The 25,465-nt window shown below is 40.4% G+C and overlaps 1 protein-coding gene across 3 annotated transcripts in view; it reads right to left on the bottom strand.

Annotated features, from left to right (window-relative positions):
* LOC136864335 (inactive phospholipase C-like protein 2) overlaps positions 1-25,465 on the bottom strand; it is a 786,053-nt gene that overhangs the window by 112,201 nt on the left and 648,387 nt on the right. For 2 of the 3 annotated variants that reach the window (XM_067141176.2, XM_067141178.2), the window contains exons 11-12: positions 8,864-9,044; positions 4,122-4,217 (exon numbers count right to left, since the gene is read on the bottom strand). In XM_067141176.2, the coding sequence (XP_066997277.1) occupies positions 4,122-4,217; positions 8,864-9,044 (277 nt within the window). The remainder of the gene's footprint in view (positions 1-4,121; positions 4,218-8,863; positions 9,045-25,465) is intronic. The other variant, XM_067141177.2, reaches the window with a different exon arrangement.

The following is a 25,465-nucleotide window of genomic DNA, read 5'->3' as shown; positions in this document are numbered from 1 at the left end:
TTCACCAGAGGATTTAGTGAGATGAAATGAATGACGTGATATATGATAGTAGGAAGGGAGAGGGTGAAACCCTGTGCCGGCACATAGTCTACTCCTGTCGAATAGCAACAAGGGGTCCTCTCAAGGCTTAATGCCCCCCTCCGACAGACGAATTACCATCAACAGCGTCATATACCCTCACTCCATACGAGCACTGCGGAGAGGTTTGGAATTTAATCCAGGTTTTTGGCATGCAATCTAGTGATACTACCACCTCCCCTACCCTGCCGGCCAACATTCTCATGGTGAAATTTTTTTCGACCGACGGGACTCGAACCGGCTAACCACGGTGTCAGACCATACCGACCTTAACGATCATGGCTACCAAGAGGGTTAATTTTGTAATGAATCTAATAATCGAAACGTCTCAGTTGTTACTTCTCGTATGGTAAAAACGGAAAAATCATAATAGAACCGAAATTATATTTTACACAACTTCTGTTGTGAAATTTTTTTCGATTGAGCTAACACAGTTAACGTAGTAATTTGACATTTGCATCCGGGAGATAGTGAGTTCGAACCCCACTGTCGGCATCCCTGAACATCGTTTTCCGTGGTTTCCCATTTTCACACCAGGCGAATGCTGGAGCTGTACCTTATAAGGTCACGGCCGCTTCCTATCCCATCGTCACCATAAGACCTATCTGTGTCGCTGCGACCTAAAGCTAATTAAAAAAGACATTTCCTGTCTTGCTCTCCATTAACACTGCTACACCACTGTATACGAATCAAATAATATATAGTCTTTAAGACGAACTCGCATGGATGAAATATTGTTGTGGAAGAATATGGTATGGACTAAAAGAATGGACGTAATATCGTTGTACGCAAAAATTTAGAAGAAATAATATTGCCCAGAAGAGCCTCAGTGGCTCAGACGGCAGCACGCCGGCCTTTCGCCGCTGGATACCGTGGTTCAAATCCCGGTCACTCCGTGTGAGATTTGTGCTGGACAAAGCGAAGGCGGGACAGGTTTTTCTCCGGGTACTCCGGTTTTCCCTGTCATCTTTCATTCCAGCAACACTCTTCACTTTTTCATTTCATAGCATCTATCAGTAATTAATAAATCACTTTGGGAGTGGCGACCCCATCGTACTAATAGCCAATATATGATTCATTCATTACATCCAGCCAATGACTTGAAAATAGGTGGTAGGTTTTCATTTCATTATTGACCAGAAAGTAGTGTCCTGAAAGTAATTTGAAATGTTTCATTGTTAACCGTTTGGTTGAGCATATTGTGGTCAGGGCAACGGAGGAAGAGTCTGAGGAAATGACTTCTCTTCCGTCTTACACACTCTTTTAGGTACTGCGTCGCTATCTGTTGCCGATCGACATCAGTCACTTACAACAGAGCACGACTGTCTCAATCATAGACATCTCTTGTTGTAGAAACGAATAACCACCTCTCTGTCACGACCGACTACGACTGGATGTACGGTACAATAATAAAATATTATATGGCATTAAGGAGGCTTCTCAAGATCCATCGATATCCTACTTACATAATCATTTCTCTTACCTCTGACGTAGTTCTTAGTGTTAATATTTACATACAGTACTTATACGTACAGTTCTCGGATAGCAAGTGACACATTAAAAAAAGAAAAGATAGCTTTTGCTCTTGGTTCTACGACGTACCGACTCCGGCAGGTCCCATGAAGGCAGTAGGAAATAACAGGACTAGGGCTGGGATAGACGCGAACGTAGCCTTAATTAAGAAACAGCCCCAGCGTCTGTCTGGAGCAACAGTGGGAAACCACAGAAAACCATCTTCAGGGCTACCGACAGTGGTGTTCGAAGCTACCATCTCCTGAACGGAAGCTAACAAGTATACGGCGCAAACAGCGCAGCCAACTGGTTCGATGAAAAAGGAATCTCGTCTACAAATATACATTTTTTTTTTCTGTACACCTGATATTTTTGCCTCATGCATTGTCTTCATCTCGGATTTAGATATAATTTACAAAACTGAAAATAGGTTCAGTTCTATTTTTGTTTGCCTGGCTATTACGGCGTCACGAAAAAAGGCTATACTGAATTTCTCAAAACTCGGTATTAAATTTAGGGATATCTGGATTGTGCACTAGGCTATATATTAAGTACAATAAATCAGCTATATCAAGAGGATCAAAACATAACTTTTTCCCGTTAATATTAGTAATGTTGAACAATTGAACAGTCGCTGAAGAAGCATGGTATTGTATTAGTTCCTCGCAGCTACACTTTTCTCAGAAACAATTGAACCTCTTGTTATAATGTTTATTGTGGGTATCCACAGGGTTTTTAGGCAAATAGGAGGTGAATTATATTTTGATAACAATTAAAATTAAGTCTGATAAAATATTAAGTGGACCTAACATACAATACCTTACGATCATAATTTATTTGAGCGACTATACAAAACAAAAGCCGGCCCCGTCGTGTAGGGGTACCGTGCCAGCCTCTCGCCCGGACGACCTGGGTTCGATTCCCGGCCAGATCAGGGATTTTTCTCTCGACCTGAGGGCTGTTTCGAGGTCTACTCAGCCTACGTGATTAGAATTAAGGAGCTATCTGATGGTGAGATGGCGGCCCCAGTCTCGAAAGCCCAGAATAACGGCCGAGAGGATGCGTCGTGCTGACCACACGGACCTTCGTAATCTGCAGGCCTTCGGGCTGAGCAGCGGTCGGTGGGCAGGCCAAAGCCCTTTCGAGGGCGTTAAGTGCAGTGGGGAGGGGGGGATACAAAACAAAAGTTGCGCAAAATATACTTTCCTATCATTTGTGATGTGTGCATTTTAAATTTAAGTTAAGAGGAGTAGGCTTTAGGAAAAAGAGCCTCCGTGGCTCAGGCGGCAGTGCACTGGCTTCTCACCTCCGGATTCCGCGGTTCAAATCCCGGTCAGTACATGTGAGAGTTTTGCTGGACAAAACGGAGGCGGGGCAAGTTTTTCTCCGGGTACTCCGGTTTTCCCTGTCATCATTCATTCCAGCAACACTCTCCACTATCATTTCATTTCATCGACAGTCATTAATAATCCCCGGAGGAGTGTGACAGGCTTCGGCAGCCGGCACATTTCCTATCCTAGCCGCTCCATTCATTCCATCCCTGACCCGGTCGAATGACTGGAAACTGACTTCAGATATTGATTTTCATGTTTCAGAAATATTACAAATATAATAGGCTAAAAATTGAATTTCCAAACTTCTTAGCTGTCCCTTGTTGTTGCTTGAGTTAAAATGATCTGACAAACTCATCAACAATCCTATAATGTTTAACAAGAATGGCGTTACGTAGATTATTTATTTGAACTGTTTATTGCATTTATAGTGTTGTTGTACTTAGACAGTAATTATATGTGCCTTCACTAGTGATGAATCGCTTAGGCATGGTACAGTTCACATCGAGGGAAAATTTGGACATGATTTTAAATTACTTTAATTTAATGCTTGTGCAGCTGCTGAGATGTACGTTAAACGATTTCATAAAGAAGCGCTCCATGTCGGCGTACGATTATAGCAGCTATGAATAAAATTTAAAGCGTTAAGAAAATGTAACAACTATAGGACCTAAAGATTAAAAATAACAAAGATAACTGTCAAAAAATCCTTCTTTTTTGCTATTTACTTTACGTCGCACCGTCACAGATAGGTCTTATGGCGACAATGGGACAGGAAAGGACTAGGAATGGGAAGGAAGCGGCCGTGGCCTTAATTAAGGTACAGCCCCAGCATTTGCCTGGTGTGAAGATGGGAAACCACGTAAAACCATCTTCAGGGCTGCCGACAGTGGGGTTAGAACCCACTATCTCCCGGATGCGAGCTCACAGCTGCGCGCTCCTAACTGCACGGCCAACTCGCCCGGTGAAAAAAATCCTTTAGTGTATTGAAAATTGGTATTATCCTTCGGGAATGAACAAAAAAAGAATTGGAACAACTATAGGACCTTAAGATTACATCTAAAACAAGAAAACTGTAAAGAAAAAACCTTCAGTGCACCGACAATAGCTGACACTGGAGATGTATGGCCAACCGTGAAGCTGGTTGCAGGGGACCGCATATTAGAACTTATTGGAGCGGACCGTGGCGGGAATACTCACCAAATCGCGGCAGTGGTAGGAGTGTCCCATTGGACCGTCCCACGAACGTTGCGGGAGGACCGGCGACATCCGCACAATCTGCAGTGTGTTCAGCACCTATCGGAGAGAGGTCAATCAGACATCACTGATCTGCATTTAAGACAGTCGCCCGGGTGGCACATTCCCTATCAATTGTTTATCTAACATTTTCTTAAGTGATTTCAAAGAACCTCGAAATATATCGAACATTTCCTGTGGTAAATTATTCCCATGCCTAATTCCTCTTTCTATAAATGAATATTTTCTCCAATATGTCATCTTCAATTACAACTTTATCTTCATAATATGATCTTTCCTACTTTTAATGACACCACTCAAACGAATGTCACTCAACTCCATCTTTCCACTGACAACTCGGAAGATCCCACCTAGTCAAGCAGCTCATCTCCTCACTCCGCAAGTCTTCCAAGCCCAAAATTTGCAACATATTCGTAGCACTGACCTTTTGTCGGAAATCACCCAGAACAAATCGTGCTGGTTTCCTTTGGGCATTTTCCCGTTCTCGTATCGAATAATCCTGGTGTGCGTCCCATAGACTGCAACCATACTCTACTTGAGGTCTTACCACAGACTCATACAGCATATCTTTTACATCCTTAGTAGAGTTCCTGAATACTTTCATAACCACATGAAGAGATTTGTAACCTTTATTTACAACCTCGTTTATGTGATTTCCCCAATGAACATATGTCATTTTATTAACCCTAAGTTCTTAGTGTGATCACATCAACACAGTAATTGAAACTGGGAGGACTTCTCCGCTTGGTGAAACTTACAATCTGACTTTTGATCCCGTTCACCATCACATCAGTGTCTGCTGTCCATCTCACAACATTGCCGAGCAGTCGCTTACAATATATACAGCATACCATCATCTGCAAAAGCTTAATCGGCGATTCCACTTCTTATATCGTTTATATATGTATACATAAAACAATATAAAGGTCCATTAATACTACCCTGTCGGGGGACCCCCCCCCCGTTAATCAGAAAATCTTTCACCTACTCTACCTGAGTTCCATTTTCTAGAAATGTAACCACCCGATTCAAGCACTCTTTTGACTAGTCCAGTTCCCCTAATTTTCTTCAGCAGTCTCCCTTGATCTACCCTATCAAAAGCCATGGATAGGTCAAGAGCGATACATATCATTTGACCTCCAGAATCTAAAATATCTGCTATATCTTGCTGGAATCCCACAACTTGAGCCTCACTGGATTAATCTTTCCGAGACCCAAACTTCTCCTATCAAACCAGTTAGTAATTTCGCAAACATGTCTAAGATAATCAGAAACAATGCTTTCCCAGTGTTTACATGCAACACACATCAAACTGACTAACGTGTAATTATCCGCTTTATTCCGAGCGAGTTGGCCGTGCGGTTAGAGGCGCGCAGCAGTGTGCTTGCATTAGGGAAATAGTGGGTTCGAACCCCACTGTCGGCAGCCTTGTAAATGGTTTTCCGTAGTTTCCCAGTTTAACACCAGGCAAATGATGGAGCTGTACCTTCATTAAGGCCACGGCCGCTTCCTTCCCACTCCACAAGTCCTTTTCTACCTCATCGTCGCTATAAGACCTATCTGTGTCGATGCGACGTAAAGGAGATTGTAAAAAGGAATCCGTTGTATGTTTATTATGCTTCCCCTTGTACACTGGGGCTGGTATAGCTCCTTCATGCAAACAGTAATCAATGAATGCACCGCGCGTGGCCTTCTGTGAATGGGTCCATCGTTAACACGAAGACTTCGTGAATCATATTTTGTTCAGAGACGAGGCCTCGTTTACGAGGTGTGGCATCTTCAATTTTTCAACACACATGTGTGGTCGGGGAACAATCCCCATGCTGTGAGACGTTCCCACCACGAGCTTCGGTCTTGCATTAACGTTTGGGCAGGAATGTTGGGAAGCATTATCATAGGACCTGTGGGATTACCTCATAGACTGACTGGCGTATCTTACGTGAAGTTTCTGGAAGGCACGTTACCACTACTACTGGAGTATGTTCCACTCAATACCCGACGACACATGTTGTTCCAATATGATGGAGTATCCCTGCACATTACCAACGCAGTGTGCCGCCACCTGGACGCCACCTACACGCAGCGATGGATTAAGCGTTTGGGCCCTATCGTCTGGCCGGCAAGAAGCCCCGATCTAAACCCCTTAGATTACTTCTTTATGGGATACATGAAATCTAAGCTGTATCGCAGAGAAGGGGAAACCCTGCAAGAGCTCCGGGACATCAGTCAAAACCAAGAAGTACTGAGGCGGGTTCAAGAGAATTTTCTTCGAAGGTCCCGAGCATGTATTTACCACCAATGGGTGACTTTTTGAACACCTGCTGTAATAATGTGCACCATTTTCCACAATCAATCTGGTCGAGTGTGCCACTCTCTAAAAGGTATACAAATATTTTGTCCTTGTGTTATCATTTCTTTTTTCCTTATTAAAATGAAAACTACGCTCAGAGTTTTACGGGACCTTCGATTTTGTGATCATAAGCTGTGGGAACTCCATTTGTATGTGAAATCCGTCCCCTAGGACGTGACGTTTCCTTTCATAAATTCCACATGCATTGGCCGGGAATCAAACCCGGACTGCTTTGGTGAGAAGCGAGCAGTGATGCCACTGGAGTTGTTTCTATTACATCCAATTTTTATCCGGTTTTTTGCGGGGTCAGGGATTGTAGGAGATTTGGCAGTGTGTTATAATCGAATGCCTTCCTTGACGCCAAACGGCTGCGTGTTAAAGTGGTGATGGTTAGTGTCGTGTACAAGTGTTTAAGACAACAGAAAATATCCAGTGCCTGAGCCACAAGTATGGCCTTGTTAATGTAATACTAATTCCTGGCCCGGAAAGGAATCGAACCCGGGAGCTTAAGGACGGAAATCCAGAACATTAGCCATTCAGCTATGCAGCCGGACAGTTATATTCTCATTATAGTATTATTTATTAACGGGCAGGCCAACCCAAGCAGCATGGCACAGTTGTCAGCGGCACGGTGAGTGGTTTGAATGCCACTGCTAGCCGTCTTGAAAATACTGTTCCATGGTTTCTCATTTTCACCGTTAGGGTACACATAAAATGCAGGAGTCATCATCATTGTCACAGGGCAAATTACGCTTATTGTCATATTGTTGAATAGTTACCGAACGTCCATTATGTTTGGTAAGCACAAAGCGTAAAGTTATGCCCTGTACTGTCACAAAACTCGATCAAAGAACTAGAGCTAGTTGTTCCTCTGGAAAGAGGATATGCATGTCGTTATTGTTTATGAAATGAAATGTCGTATGGCTTTTAGTGCCGGGATATCCCAGGACGGGTTCGGCTCGCCAGGTGCAGGTCTTTCTATTTGATGCCCGTAGGCGACCTGCGCGTCCTGATGAGGGTGAAGTGATGATGAAGACAACACATACACCCAGCCCCCGTGCCATTGGAATTAACCAATTAAGGTTGAAATCCCCGACCCGGCCGGGAATCGAACCCGGGACCCTCTGAACTGAAGGCCAGTACGCTGACCGTTCAGCCAACGAGTCGTACGTTATTGTTTATGTTGACAGCGAAAGCTCGACCCTGAAGATAAAACAGCAGCCAGCAACTGGTTTAAACACTTGCCCACGTACCCCAGCAGCCTCATCAGTAGCTACCACTAGTTTCTGCGTTGGAATTATCGCAATCCCCAAAATACACTTTCCTCGAGAACGGTGCATATCTGAAACTTGCGACATTGTGATCCTCTCCCCAAGATCTTTTATTTGTGTTAATGCTATGCATCAGTTACCTTACATTTTGTATTATGTTTTACTAAGTGAATAACAGGAATGTTACCTGACTTAGTGGGAATTCTGTTATTTCCATCCAAGAAACTGTAAATCGTAACGAGCCAGCTTTCTTGGAATGTGAATATTTAGGAAAGTAAAGACATGACTATTATATCGAGCGCAGTATAAACCAAACACAAATACTTGTAAAGTGTCGTTTTCTCTTGCGAATATAGTGCCTTTTGTTAATACTGTTCTCCAATCAACATTTCGTTGAATGATAACAGGAGGGCTTCATAGTCTCGCTTGACTGTAACTTACGCTTGGTACGTAAGCTGCTCGCATTTCAGACAAACTAGCCCGGCCGCACACGGGCGCCCAGCTGACCAACTGTGATTTAACGTCTGATACATTTCTTAAAAAAAATTGCTTTACGTCGCACCGACACAGATAGGTCCTATGGTGAGGATGGGATAGGAATGATCTAGCAGTGGGAAGGAAGCAACCGTCGCCTTAATTAAGTTACAGCCCCAACGTTTGATTGGTGTGAAAATGGGAAACCACGGATAACTATCTTCAGGGCTGCCGACAGTGAGGTTCGAAGCCACTATCTCCCGAATGCAAGCTGATAGCTAGGTGACTCAAGCCGCAGAGGCACTTGCTCAGTTTGACACATTTCTACCGCAGGAGCTACAATAATGAAAATATTAAATAATTTAGATTTATTTGCTTAGTCTATTAGAAGTACTTTTCAGTCGTCATCGAAACGAACTGGTGATGGTTCTGGTGACTGTCGTCATGACTTTCTTATCAGCTGCAAGAACGCATGTTCAACAGCCCTTGAAATCAGGAGAAAAAGGCAAAGGACGCAAGATCTAGGTCAACATAACCCTAAGGGAGCAGCTAGAATACAAAAAATATAAAATATCTCTTAGTTTACTCACGACTTTGGTTCACTGTCTGGAAGTCAAGAAACCGTCGTAGTCTAAGAGTGACGAGATCAGAGAGCTCTTTACTTAGTGTAATGTTTCTCTTCTCTTGTCTCACTTTACTGCTTTCTGCACCCTCATCTTCGTCTGTTACATCACCATGGTCCTCCTTGCAGTCGGATGGAAGCTTCTTTCCCTGTACGAGGAAACATGGACATAAATTACACAAACCCTTTCAAAAAATGTGAGGTATAATAATAATAATAATAATAATAATAATAATAATAATAATAATAATAATAATAATAATAATAATAATAATAATAGTAATTCATATTTTTTACAATTGGCTTTACGTCGCACCGACACAGATAGATCTTACGGCGGTGATAGGATAGGAAAAGCCTAGGAGGGAAAGGAAGCGGCCGTGACCTTAATTAAGGTACAGTCCCAGCAATTGCCTGGTGTGAAAATGGGAAAGCACGGAAAACCATCTTCAGGGCTGCCGACAGTGAGGTTCGAACCCACTATCTCCCAGATGCAAGCTCACAGCTGCGCGCCTCTAACCGCATGGCCAGCTCGCCCGGTATAATAATTAATAATACTTTCGAAGACTAAATTGATGTCAGTAGGTAAGAAATTCAACAGAATTGAATGTCAGATTGGTGATACAAAGCTAGAACAGGTCGATAATTTCAAGTATTTAGGTTGTGTGTTTCCCAGGATGGTAATATAGTAAGTGAGATTGAATCAAGGTGTAGTAAAGCTAATGCAATGAGCTCGCAGTTGCGATCAACAGTATTCTGTAAGAAGGAAGTCAGCTCCCGGACGAAACCATCTTTACATTGGTCTGTTTTCAGACCAACTTTACTTTACGGGAGTGAAAGCTGGGTGGACTCGGGATGTCTTATTCATAAGTTAGAAGTAACAGACATGAAAGTAGCGAGAATGATTGCTGGTACAAACAGGTGGAACAATGGCAGGAGGGTACACGGAATGAGGAGATAAAGGCTAATTTAGGAATGAACTCGATGGATGAAGCTATACGCGTAAACCGGCTTCGGTGGTGGGGTCATGCGAGGCGAATGGAGGAGGATAGGTTACCTAGGAGAATAATGGACTCTGTTATGGAGGGTAAGAGAAATAGAGGGAGACCAAGACGTCGATGGTTACACTCAGTTTCCAATGATTTAAAGATAAGAGGTATAGAACTAAATGAGGCCACAACACTAGTTGCAAATAGAGGATTGTGGCGATGTTTAGTAAATTCACAGAGGATTGCAGACTGAACTCTGAAAGGCATAACAGTCTATAATGATTATGTATGTATGTATGTATGTATGCATGTATGTATGTATGTATGTATGTATAATAAAAATAATAATATAGAACCACAAACCACTGCTCTCACTTAATGGTGACTTGGCATTCAATGTTTGGCATGCTATTAAATTCTACGATTTAAGGGAGCACTTGCCAAGGTTCCTGATCAAAAGGGGGGGGGGGGGGAATGGCCCTCTTTAAAAGCTCATGCATTTTTCTATTTAAATAAGCTCGTTGATATCTCTATCAGTAGTCAGTTTTACATGTACATGTTTTATATTACCCTTAATTTCCAAATATGCACATTTTTTCGACAAAATGTGCGTTTTCTCTGTAAGTGTCAGGTCCTCTTACATGCCATTTTGTGCAGGAGTTTTTTCACAGTTGTGCATCAAATTCAATTGCAAAAGTATTGGAATAGACTGTTTCTTCTAAAAATAATTAAAACTGAACAAAAACATATTCATTTCAAAGAATAATATTTGTTGGGGTGCAAATCATTTTGTTAAATCGGGTTACTCCTCGCACTCTGTCGATAGAGCAAGAAAAAAGAAGTAATCATCACGCGTGATTTCAGGGATAATGGACCATAAGTAATATTTGCAGCCCCGCAGGAAGAATTTATTAAAGGAAAGAATGATCAAGATATAACTTTGTAGACTAAATTGCCAATTTTTTCGTACATGCTCGATTTGTGGTGAAATGATCACGTGAATAAGTGGTATGGCTCCAAAGATGTTACTTTTCTGGTCCAACAATGTCAAACGTTTGCTATTGTACCAGTAAAAGAGCCCGACTTTAAGATTTATTTTCAACGTAAGCATGGAATAGTTCTCAGGGCTAAACTGGATGAATATTAGCTAGGGCTTGGTACAGGAGGCAGGGTCCTATCTACAAGAAAAGTTTGAATCTGATTTGATAACAGTTTATTCATGTAATGCATATTAAATTGCACATCACCTCATAGTAGATAGGGGTTGTCTTCCACATTGTCCTTTAAATGGCCCGGGTCTCCAGCTCACCAGACCGCACCGGCTGGAACACGTTCCAGAAGATGCCCAAGTACTCCTTCAAGATGCGGATGGACCATCCAGGTTGGCTGCATGGAATACGCCTCAAATTCCCGATGCTCGGGATGACCTCCGATGGTTCTTGACGATGTTGCAGGTAATCACATTACCCAAGTACAATGAGGTTGATAGAATCAATGCCCACAAAACTCCGAAAATGTGTTCTTCGTCTTACGCAGAATTTATAAGTCAAAGTTCATGAAAACCTTGAATAATTATTTTACTCACCACTAGTAAAATCACTAGTCAATGTTCATAAAGACTTTCAAGAATTCACTCTTTAACACTCATGGAAATGACAAGTCCATGTTCATGAAGACTTTCAATAATGTTAAAGTTTATCAATGGCAAAAATTAGAAGTCTTTAAGTAATCACTGGTAAAAATTACAAGTCTATGCTCATGAAAACTTCGAATAAATTTAGAGTTCATCACTCGTGAATATTACAAGTCCTTGAATAATCACTGGCGAAAAGTTAGAGTCCAACACTGGTAAATATTACAAGTCTTTGAAAAATCACTGGTGAAAATTTAGAGCCCATCACTGGTAAATATTACAAGTCTTTGAATAATTACCGGCGAAAATTTAAAGTCCATCACTGGTAAATATTACAAGTCTTTGAAAAATCACTGGTGAAAATCACAAGTCTATGCTCATGAAAATTTGGAATAATGTTAGAGTTCATCACTCGTAAATATCACAAGTCTTTGAAAAATCACTGGTGAAATTTTAGAGTCCATCACTGGTAAATATTACAAGTCCCATTTATAAAGACTTAGAAGAATTCGTTCCTCAACACTCGTAAATATTACAAGTCCCATTTATAAAGACTTAGAAGAATTCGTTCCTCAACATTCGTAAATATTACAAGTCCCATTCATAAAGACTTAGAAGAATTCGTTCCTCAACATTCGTAAATAAAGACTTCGAGGAAATTCAGAGTTCCTCAGTGAGATTATAACAACACGAAGATAGCCTCCGACGATTATGGCAGCAAGTAGAGCCACGCTGACTACTCGACTGTGACTGACTGACTGAGATATCAGGCTATATTGAGCCCTCCTTATATTCAGTTTGGGGACATCTACGTCACATATGCCGTGAAGCTGGTTATCTCCTGAATCCCTCGACGGATTTTCTTGAAATTCAAGCATTGCGACGTTTATGTGATTCCCTTTAAAATTACATGTTGCTCAAGTCGCTGCCATAATTATTATAGGAGTTTTAAATTTTTTCTCCGTCGAATGTTCGGGAAGGTGTGACGCTTGAATCTAGAACATACGAGTTCAGGCCAGCTGCACGTGACATGACAGGCGGGTGATCTAACTAGCCCCTGTAGCTACGTCACACATACAGCTGTCCTCAGCTTGCTCGCTCGTCCCGCTGAATGTAAACAAACCAGGCTTGCACGGAGTAATACGCGTGATGATTAAATACAATTAATTCTCAAAAAATATGCATGTACAGGTCGTAACCGGTACACTATGGTGGTTAGTTTTCCCGTCAACTCCATCGTGATCCCCACTAGTATGTTAAGTCATGTTGCACTCCCTTAAAATCTGAGCATGTCATTAGAATTTTCACTAAATATTGTGATCATCGGTCTTCAGGTACGCAAGCTATTCGATGTCCAATTTTATGGACAAATTACGTAAATCAAACGTATGTTTAGTTTGTAACGGATAAAATACCGGAGTTAAACTGTTCGTTTAAATTATAACATTTATTTCTATGGAGATGATCCTAACTATTTTTACGCATTAATATGACCATAATAATTAGTTTATTCGTTCTTTATGACAACCGCACATACAGTAATGCACATTTGTCTAGTATTATGAAAGTAAACTAAATGCAATGGAATATTTGCAAATTCCAGATAAAAGGAAATACAGTGAAACTTGAAACCACGTCTGAAGTGTACATCTCCATCTTGTTTTTTAACGCGCGTGATTGATAGTATTCAATGAATCATAAATGATCTGCATTCAGGGCGGTCGCCCAGGTCTATTTACATTTACTTATAATTGTTTACCTAGCTCTCTTAAATATTTTCAACAAATTTATCGAACATTTCCCTTGATAATTTATTCCGTTCCCTTACTCCTCATCCTATAAATGAATATTTGCCCCATTCTGAGCTGCTGAATTCCAACTTTGCCTTCATATTATGATCTTTTCTACTTTTAAGTGCTCCAATCACGATTATTATTCTACTTATGTAATTCCGCGCAAACTCACCACTGAAAGTTCGAAACATACAGCATAGTGGAGTATCTCGTCTCCTTACTCCCAAGTATTCCCACATTTTAGTAACACTACTCCGTTGTCGGAAATCTTCAAGAACAAATCGTCCTGCTTTCCTTTGAATTTTTTCCAGTTCTCGTGTCAAGTAGTCCTGGTGAGTGTCCCATACACTCGAGCCATGCTCTAACTGCGGTCTTACCAGAGACTTATACGCCCTCCCCTTTACATCCTTACTACAAACCCTAAATACTCTCATAACCATGTGAATAGATCTGTAACCTTTCTTGGCTACCTCGTTAATATGATTACCTCAATGAAAACCATTCCTTATATTGACACCTAGGTACTTGCATTGTTCCCCATGTGATACTGTCACCCCATCAACACAGTAATTAAAACTTAAAGGAATTTTCCTCTTGGTGAATCTTACAACTTGACTTTTCATCCCATTTACGTCAAATCAAATCAAAATCTCTTTATTTGCAAATGAGGTGTCGGTGGAAAATGGTACACTAAAATACATTGTTGTCAAGCACTAAATATTAAATTAACAAGAGAAGAAAATTTTCCTATAATACAATATTATACAATTTACGCTAACAATTTTTCTATTAAACACACAGCTCATCCTTAATAAATTTATATTTTTTACAAAATTCTACTTACAATATCTCCTGTACTACTTACAAATATAGTCAACTGATATACAGTATGTGGAATTACTTCAAATGATACTATACAACTGGTATAAGATTAAATTTTACATTGCATTTATTTACTTTTTTTACATTCGTTCTATTGCCCGCTGTCCATCCCACTACATTGTTTATGTCTCCCTGCAGTCGCTCAAAATCCTGCAACTCATTCACTATACAGTATAAAATCATCCGCAAATAGCCTTATCTGTGGTTCCAGGTGTTTTACTCATATCATTTACATATATAAGAAAACATAAAGGTCCAATAATACTGCCCTGTGGGACTCCTCTTAATCATTACAGGATGAGGAAACGCTTCTTCGACTCTAATTTTCTGAGTTCTATTTTCTAGAAATGTACCCACCAATTCAACCACTCTTTTGTCTAGTCCATTTGCTCCCGCTTTTGTCAGTAATCTCCCATGATCTACCCTATCAAAAGCCTTGGATAGGTCAAAAGTGATACAATCCATTTGACCTCCTGAATCTAAAATAGTTACTATATCTTGCTGGAATCTTGCAAGTTGAGCTTTACTGGAATAATATTTCTCAAACCCGAACTGCCTTCTACAAAACCAGTCCATAATTTCACAAACGACTCTAGTATAATCAGAAAGAATGTTTTCCCAGAGCTTGCAGACTACACATGTGAAGCTGACTGGCCTGTAATTTTCCGCTTTATGTTTGTCACCCTTTCCCTTGTACACTCGGGTTACTATTGCAACTATCCATTCATTTGGTATAGCTCCTACATGCAAACAGTAATCAAATAAGTATTTCAGATATGGCACTCTATCCCAAACCATAGACTTTATTATATCCTCACAAATTTGATTAACCCCAGCTGCCTTTCTAGCTTTCAAACTTTTGTATCTGTTTATAAATCATAGGTAAATTTCAGTATTTCGCCATTATTAGTCGCCTCCTCCATCAGGACATAATCTTTATATCCAACTACCTTTACATATCTATTCATGTCCTTCCATTGCTCCCTAAAATTCATGTGGCTGCCAATTATGTTTACCATCATGCTATCCTTAGCTTACTTTTTCGCTGAATTCAATTTCCTAGGTAGGTCCTTCAGTCTCTCATTACTCTCACAACCATTCTTAACTCTATTTCTTTCTAAACTGCACTTCCTTCTTAATATCTTTATTTCCCTATTATAATATAATAGGTCCTTACTATTCCTTACCATTACACATCTGTTTTTACGCTCCTCAACAATTGCTTTAAACCCATCCACAGACTGTTTACAGTTTCATTCACCATTTTCTATTTATCATAACTGCTTTTTAAAAATTCCGCCATTCCACTCTCATCATCCATATGGTACTGCCTAATAGTCCTACTTTTACACCATTCCTTTCTAACACATTTAACTCTGACAAAGACAACTTCATGATCTCTTATACATCTATCATTTCAGTTTTCCTATAGAGCTCATCTGGTTTTATCAGCACCACGTCTAGAATATTTTTCCTTCTAGTTGGTTCCATCACTTTCTGATTTAGCTGACCTTCCCATAATAACTTATTAACCATTTGTTGGTCATGCTTTCTGTCGTTCGCATTCTCTTCCCAGTTAACATTTGGCAAGTTCAGATCACCCGCTACAATAACGTTCCTCTCTGTATCCTGATTATCTTAGCATATAATTCTGCATCAGCGTCAGTGTCAGCCATCCCAGGTCTGTACACCCCAAAAACATCATGTTGCCTATTGTCTTTTTAGATGAGTCTTACACCTAGAATTTCATGTATTCTCACCAGGGAGCACCATGTGATATAGGGTTTTATTCAGAAAGTACGAAAACAACCCAGAAAATATCTCCACACAGAATACAACCCATAGTGCTTGTAACATGTACACCAAAGTCCGCGTCAGTGTCTCAAACGGTTACGTATGTATACAGTGCAATACGATTGTTACAACAATCTATCATTATTATTCTCAGAGCAGGAAGACCAGTACTGGCATTTAACAACGCTTCATTCAATTTAGACTGGCCGCACATTTTGGGCTTGCTATACCGTAGTAGGAAAGTCAGCCAACTACAGTCTGTTTCAAGTAAGCAAGCCTGTGGTTCACGTGATTACTGACAACATGATAGCACCTGCGGAATACGTTGCATCCAAAACACGAGGACATGTCTTTTTCATTTCAGAGATCCCACATGCATTGGTCGGAATTCGAACGACAGCCATCATGGTGTGAGACCAGCGACTATGCTACTCGGCTAACACACCCCGCTCTAACTATCTTTTTCTTTTACGGAATTGAGCCTCTATGGTCGGCTTGTTAACAACCAATCTCGTTTTCAGTATCTCTGCCTTATTCGTCTGCCGGCTTTGACATCTTGCCTATATCTCTTGAGCCCATCTATCAAACGCTTTCTTCCACTTCTCTGGTAAAGGGCATCTCCATCTTCTGGGTTCTGTCTCCACCATCCTTCAGAAACTATTCCTGTCATTGAATTTATTCGTAATGTCCACCTCTCTCAGATCATTCTCACACTCTTGGAACCATCTCAATTATTTAGATGCCTTTGGTTTTATAAAATTCCAGATTTTCCTTGTGAGCCGGTCTTTTCTTCTCTTTGTAATTGCTGTTGTTATCGATTCCATCTTGCTGTATAAATCTTTATTTGATTTCAGTGGAACCTGCCTATCAAGCCATGTGTTACCCAAGATATTCCATAGTAGCCTGCGTTCCCTTTTAAGTAGCTGATTTCTATTCATGCACAGGGTCTCCGAAGCATATAAGCCTTCTGGTCTAATAACAGTGCTGTAATGTCTGAATATGCCTCCGAGACTCAGCATCTTCTTCTTATAGATGTTTTTAATACATTGGAACATTCTCTCTGAATTTCACATGGGGATATTGGTCGCTTATTGTTCTAGCCCATACTCTTGGATTAATTCACCCAGGTACTTCAACTTCTTGACTCTTCCAATCATTCCAGGGTCTGTTAATAGACTATCCATTCTGGGCCATCACTGATGTTCGTCATGTATTTCGACTAAAGGAGATTTGTAGTCCTACTTTCTACATTGTTTCTTTAAGAAGGTTTATCTTCCTGATTACTGAACTGTTATTGTTGGCAAATATGGCTAATCCATCCGCGAAAGCCAGACAGTTCAACATACACGCCTTTGTGTAAGATGACTAATCGAAACAGATCTTCGTTTCCTTCTTCTTTGTTCAGCGATTTTCTCCACGAATTATGTTTTCCAAGATAAAATTGAAAAGAAGCGGAAAAAGTCCATCCCCTAGTCTGAGGGCTCTGGTATTTCATTCATAAATTTCACTTTTGATATTGTGTTGGCGAGAGTCTGTTTAATCAAGTTTCTGGATATAGCACCCACCCCAAACTCTTCCGGAACATTCAATCGAGTCGTATGCTTTCCTGAAGTCCACAAATACTACCACATATTCAAACTTCCTAGTTATGTTGTAGACGATGACGTTCTTCAGATAGAAAATTTGTTCCGGAGAGGAACGTCCCTTTCGGAAAACAGCCTGGTATTCGCCAATCAGTTTATCAAGATGAACATCGACTCTGTTAAGGAGTGCTTTAGACAGAATCCTGTAAGGAGCAGGCACTATCGATGTACCTCTGTAATTGTCAACGTTCTTCTTGTCTCCTTTTTTATGGAGAAGATGGATTAGTGCTGACTTTCTTTCACCTGGTATAGTACACGTTTTCCAAATCTCCTGAAAGAGACAGACTAGTATGTCGAGAGTATACTCATTCGCCAACTATCTTTATCATTTTAAAAGTATTTATTTTTATTTCTCACATATTCCAAGGGAATAAAATAATATACAGTTGTAAAACAACAAGCAAATCACACCATCGCGCAATGTCTTGTTACAGTTTGTTTTATTTATTTGTTACAATGACTTTCGTCCTTTCCAAATCACACTTTCCGTAATTTTTCTTTTGCACTATTCCTATACATGACAGTCATTTCAACTGTGAAAACAAAATAAGGAAAAACATTGGCAGAAAGCACGCCATAACAGAACATTGTGCACTAACATTCGAATGCTATACTGAAATACTTTTGAGGCCGACGTGATTTTTAGCTTTCGGTGACACACGTTTCAATAATTATTGTCTAGCATCTTTTAGAAGACGGAAGAGTGTATTCAGGCAGCACTGAACATAAGAGTGTTGACCCATCACAAGTCACAATCGCGAAAATTACAAGTACTGTTTACTGAATTTTAGCTCAAAAATTGTTCTATATGCTTCTTTACGATTGGATGATCCTGTCACCCGTCTTAGTACAGAACTAAATCATTTCGAGACAACTTTAATTCTCCCACACTTAGTAATTTTATACTTGTATGTGTCCACGTCCAGACAATTTTTACAGGGTGAGGATTGGGTGATGTGATGGATTTTTAAAAATCTTCTGTTGGAAATATTTCGTTAAAAGTTTTGCATGTGGCTACTTTCCAGTCAGCTGGAATATATGGAACTTTGAAATTTATCCAGATATCCTTCCATTTCCCATTTGGGTACTTTTCCCTGTTTCATTCCCCTAATACATGGCAGTATATCACTTTTGTAGAAGGTGTCGTGTTTCCCATCACTCGTATGGCATCTGTCGGCTGCAGCACGCTCCTTAAACATCGTGTCGGACTGAATAATTTGGGCTTTGCTGAAGTGTGTTCCAGAAATAAGTAACTTGCTCAGCTTCTGATCCTGTCTTGGCAATCATTAACTTTCGCATTAGTAGCACTTTGAATTTATCAGCGACTGTGATAAGACTCAGTCCTCTTTTATCTATTCATTTTCTCACTTGTGATCTTGCTTCACGAAACATATACACCCATCCTCGCCGTAACTAATACATACGGTAGTTCAACCCGCCGGCTTATTTTTTCTGGCATGGGTAAAATGTGTGCCGCATGTCACAATTTCGATAGGACAAACATTTTTATGTGCCACACTTTGTGCACGATTCTCCGGTTTCGGCTCAAACTGATTGATAATGTGGCATGTACCCTTGAAACGATGGTTGTCCAGTTAATGTCCAAATTTCGGTCCATTTTAGGGGGTGAACGCTAGTCTTAAAATCTTTATTCTATCTTTAATGGGTACCGACGCTATTGTCGTCTCTTTTGAACAGCTACCAAGTGGTAAGATCTCTGATTCCTGATAACTGACTTCAGTGGCGTATGCTGGGATCAAGACGTGGGCTACCAACGACTAGAATTAGGTTATCCCTTTTCGATGGTTGGTTGAGTGAACGTCAAGCCTTGGGCGTTTTGAGATGCAGCCAGTAGACAACGGAGTAACGTGCTGTGTTGTCAAGGCTGCTTCACAAGCTACTGCCCTGGCCTCTGCTACTGTCAGTAATCAACACCTGATCAGTGAAGATGGTAGCTTAAGTTTTAGCAAAAGTCCGGCTTTGTGGCTAAATGGATAGAATGCTTGCCTTTGGTCCGATGGTCCCGGTTCAATTCCCAGAATCAACCCCCGGTACTCTTAAATCCCCTGGTTTGGGGATGGGTGTTTATGACGTCTTCGCCGTTCATTTCATCCCCATGATGTCACCACCACAATTAAAATTATTATTATTATTAAATACAAATTTTGAATTTTACAGCATTACCAGTGGTCGTACCATCATTCCCTGGTTTATCAGCTTCCTAGCGAGATCAGTGGTGATGTGTGACCCATGAATACGGGTTCGATTCCAACCAACAGAAGAGAACACTAAACCTGAAAGATTGCATTTCATTTTAGCAGATCTACCTATAAAACGAAAACTATATTACACCTATAACAACAGCCCTGCAATGTCTCTTACAAGGATGTAGAAATAAACGGGAGTGAAATACCCACTCTGGTATCTATGAGTATGAGGTGAGGAAGTATATACGATGAGGAACGCATGGTTGATTGCAGTGGCGATCTGACAGACCAAAGCCTAGCACACCTAGCCCCCCGGTCTCCGTACCTGTTGGACATTCAGTAGCAAGATGCGCAAGGTGAGGTGAGGGGAGAGGGACGCAGCGCTTGGATTGCAATATCAGTTTGCGATGCCTTGCTCTCAGAAATACGTGGACGTCTTTCTCATTGCTTTCAAGTGTTGTAAATGGAACAATGTGTCAGATGCTTACATTATAATGTGCTCTATATTTCCATTGTTTTCATTTGATGTTTGGGCTTCACCGATAGTCTTGGTAGCCCTCAGTATACGCCACTGACTGACTAGGAGTTGGAGGCTTTCCTGTGAGTTGTCATTACGCTCTTCAACTGTGGGGCAACGTTTGGTGTCTGAAGTAATCTGGTGACGACGTCAGCATTGCTTGTAACCGTGAACAGTCTACGGGGGTTGGGTAAAGCGCACATTAAAAAGTCGACTGCCCGGATGAAGGGCTCAGTACTTAAAGCCACAAGAGCCATTGATAGGGTCAGTCTTGTCGTACCGATGTATTAATTGGAATTGCTCTGCAGAAGTATCCATTAAGAAGTCCTCGAGAATGCAGCTTCTCGGAAGTCGAGGTTAAGAATCGCTCCCATTTTGGTTGGTTCTACTTCAAATGTATCGCTGTATTCATCACTGCTTGCAGGATGTGCGGGATGTTACGTTACCGAGCGAGTGTCTGCGTGGTTTGGGTCACGTAGCTGTCAGCTTGCATTCCGGATATAATGGGTTCGGACCCCACTGTCGGCAGCCCTGAGGATGGTTTTCAGTGGTTTCTTCCGGAATAGCACATGTTTGCCCGACTTTGATGAGTCTATATTTAAGGTCGTAGTCTATTCCCAAATATTTTCATAAAGAGTTTGTAATCGGTGTTGAGAAGTGTTATCAGGCGGGAATCTGATACACTTCGTGGTGTTGGTACTTTGGGTATAGCGATTATTATTCCTTCATCAAAGTCTGTGCCTCTTGTAGGTTTTCGAACAATATTTGGATAATTGTTAAAAGGGTTGTTTCCTTAACGTGTCGGTAATTCTTGTAGAACAAATAATTCAGGTCATCAGAGCCTGGAGCTGATCTGTTACTGGCTGTTTGCAAGGCAGCATATAGTTCCCTTTCGTCAGTTGGACGTACGAGGTACTGCTTTTCATATTCATATAATTGTTGTTCGACTAAAATTGTGGTATGAGGTATAAATTCTACTCATGCTGGAAAAATAAGCCAGCGAGTTGAACTATGTATTGGTTATTATTTACGATGAGGATATGTTTCGTGTCGCAATATTCATTTAGACACTCTTCTGTAAAAGGGAGTCGTCCGATATCTTCTTATGAGGAGTAGTTATTATTTTCATCCTACGGTTTCCTTTTCCATTGACTATATGATAATGCTGTGCTTTCTCTTCTGCTAAGGGTAGTTTAGAAGCTGAACGAAACATGGATCTCTTTACGATGTTCTACCGAATGGATGTTATCTTCATTTTGTAGGTGAACTAACTATCGGGCTATGCGAGAAGTAACATAACCACGATACCACATGTTAGTTAAAAGAATGGTTTATTCAACATCCTAATATCTCTGCACAGTTCAATCTCCTAGTACACAGCTTACTTCGTCGTAACTCACGTACAAGTACCATCCAACTGTTCACATATCCAACTGTACACATATTCAACAACTGTTACATCCTACAACTGCTGGTGCCTCCTACTACTGACACACATTAATACAGGTACACATTAATATAGGTACACAGCTGATCCAAGGAGTCTATACATTCTCACTGAGTAAATGCCTCAACCAAAGAGTATACAATATGTGGGAACATTGACCTTCAACATTCCCCCCTCAATGTTAAACTCATTTTTTCATTTTACATAACCTTAACATCTCAATATCCTAACAGTTTATCAAACCAAGACCTTTCCTACAATTATCAAGAATTACAAAGTTTACAGGCTTACTTAATATATCAACTAATCGCTTGTCCGTTTCGATACATTTTACATGTACATGTTTCTTTTCCACTTGATGTTTTACAAAGTTATACTTAATGTCTATGTGCTTCATTCGCATCTGATCCGGATTATTTGAAACATTTATTGCACTCTGATTGTCTTCAAATATTGTTATACACCCTGTATCAATATTTAAATCTACCAGCAATTTTTCAAGAACATTGCCTTTTCGGTAGCTTGACACAACGAGATCAATTCTGCTTCTGCATCGCTTAATGCCACAACACTTTGCTTCCTACATTTCCATACTACCGTGTTATTAAACACCTTAAATACACATCCTGAAATTGACTTATGATCAAAGTTTCTAGCAAAGTCTGCATCTGGATAACCAGTTAACACATCACAGTTGTTTGATTTACAATACTTCAGTTTTATGTCCAAAGTTCCTTTTACATATCTAAGTACTCTTTTTAATGCTAACCATAGCTTGTTTTGAAATCTTGCAAAAACTAAGTCAGGTCTTGAACCATTTGTTGCATACATAACTGAACCAATACATGATCTACATAATTTTTCCTTATCAGGAGTAATTACACAATTATCACTGTAACTTGATGGGAATCACCATGCCATACTGGTTTCCTCCTAATTCTTTTCTCTTCTACAATTTGATCTGAACTCCCTGTGTTACCTTCAACTTCATTTTCAGTACTGACTTTAACTGATTGAACATTCCATGAGGTGGAGGCCTCGTCCAGGTGGTGGTACCAGAACTCTCCAAATGTATACTACTGATATGCTGTACAGTGCTGTTCACAACATTCTGCCTCGACTACAGGTATTGTTGATGAATGACGGCCGACATGTTGAGCATGTGTTGTATAGGACATCGCTTTTGGTAAACTTCGATTGTTGTGCTAATTATTTCTTGTGAATCATATGAAGCGCCATTTGTTGGTCATTTTGTATACTTTATTTTGGTGTCAACAAAAGCCCACATCATGCCAATCATGTTTGTCCACTATTACCTCTCTACCTCCAATATTCCGAGAAATATTGCCTTGTCAAATGTTAATGGACTTTTGGGTCACCCTGTACATGCGACAGAACAAAATGTACTCATTCCTCTGCTCGTATAGTCTCATATTTTACGGTTTAAAAGACTTTATGTATTTCTCTTATCGAGATCACAGTCGAACGCTGAAACCATTATATATATATGCATATATGTATGTATGTACCTATGTACTGTATGTATGCGCGTACGCACGTTTGTGTGTGTAATGCTTCTGGTGAAAAAGTGTCTTGACTGGGATCAGTTTTCACTCTAAGCTACTGAAGCTACTACAGGATTACGTCATTCTGTTATATCCCACGCAAATTGAACTTGAAAATTTGTTGTTAAACTCATTCCTATGCTCACATAGTCCCATATTTTACGGTTCGAGAGGCTTGTTCTATTTCCCGTATCGAGATCGCATTCGAGCTCTGAAAGCAAAGTTATCAGCAATTCTCATGTATAATATTAAAGCCTGAAGTCAGCCCCCGTACTGTAATCGGTTTCCTAAAATCAATACTGTATATTTGGTGACTGCCTCCTACAGTTGCAGTTATTTTTGTTCGAGAATACCAACTGTTTGTAGGACGGAACAAAAGGTACTATATCAACGGTCGGACTACCGCAAAATGTCAGCACTGCATTTATGACTAAATGGTGGAAATAACTCCAAATGTTGTCATTAATCCCGGTGTTCACTTAAGGCCGCAGAAGAACCCGTTTGCAATGGATGTATCTGATTAAGAAAGCGAGAAGTAACGGGACTTGTACTAGAACATGGTGATGGATGACGAGTGGTGGAGAAGAGTGCCCTGACCCATCTACATCAGGATACGAGGAAATGATGGGGTGCGACGGTAGCCTTTTTCTTATTTGCTAGTTGTTGAACGTCGAAATAACACTTTGTTCTCGGCGACGCAAGGATGGGAAAAGGCTATGTTTAGGAAGGAAGCGGCTGTGGCCGTAATTAAGGCGTGAAAATGTCAAAATACGGAAAAGCATCTTAAGGGCTGCCGACGGCGGTACTCGAACACACCCTCTCCCGAATGCAAGCTTACAGCTACGCAACTCTATCCGCATGACCAACTCTCTCGGTGCGACGTTAGCCAGTTATCTAATGTAATAAAATACAGCTCCTTCGAGGTATGCTTTTGATCAGTTCTTGTCCAAAGTAAATACCTTCCCGTGTATACTACGCACACATCCAGTTGATTCGATGTCGGTTCCCATCTAGGCCAGAAATTTATCATCGGCATTCGGATTCTAAACGAGGCGCGTCATTCTCGTAAATACAGTACACCTGACAAGGAATACTACGCAAAGCGTACACCCTGATTTTGACGAAACTAACGTCACTGAAAATACTTTCAAAATGTTGAGCAATGATATTTATACTGACGGCAACCATCAATGTTCAGGTGAACAAAGACAACTATGATATGTTGTCTCGTAGTCATGAACGATAAGTAAAGTTAAACTATTTGGTTTCCTAATGTTACTTATCACTGAAGTTATTTTCAATGATTAGTATCTTACACTTTTTCGTAGATCACCATACTGCAATAATCTTCTTAAATAGTCTACTTTTTCTAATTTGTTATCAATTACAGGTATAAGTGACACCTGTTTTGTGATACAGACGTCAAAGATCAATAACATCTTGTGAAGATCGTTAAAATAAGTCCAATTATTGTGTTAACCATGCTCATCGACTCTTACAACACTAATAGAACTACAGAAACATCTATTAATGTATCGTAGGCTTGAAAAGAATGCCGTGTGTGTGAAGAATTTTACTTCTTAATCTACAGTTGATACCAAAGATGTGTGTGTTTCTTGTCACTTCTATATTAATTATCAATATTGCGAACATTATGTAGCTTCAGCAGTCAATTAAACACGTTTCTCATGTTTCTTAATACTGTATTAATACGAATAAAACACCGTATGTTTCATTGTTCTAATTTATTTCAGGATGACCCAATAAATGCACACACACACGCACACACACACATACATACACATTTCTATTCAAGCATCAATGACCACACTCACAAATTGCTCCATATTTACAATTCTCTGTCCTCTTCACCGCAGGCGGTCGGATTCGTTGGTATTTCTTGAGACAGCCATAATCCTTACAGACGGGACCGCCTCAATTTCGCTCCTGCAAGCTCGATCCTTTCACACACACACAGCTGCACGCAGGGGTTTGAATACAGGGCTGCTGACCCCTACAATGCACTATGACTGTTTCTTGATTTGACTCCAGAGAAAGTCCAGTAATTCACACAGTCAAATACAGTGAACTACTTAAAAC

Source organism: Anabrus simplex, chromosome 2, assembly GCF_040414725.1.
Source record: "Anabrus simplex isolate iqAnaSimp1 chromosome 2, ASM4041472v1, whole genome shotgun sequence".
Classification (NCBI taxonomy): domain Eukaryota; kingdom Metazoa; phylum Arthropoda; class Insecta; order Orthoptera; family Tettigoniidae; genus Anabrus; species Anabrus simplex.
This window is presented reverse-complemented; position numbering and strand designations above follow the sequence as displayed.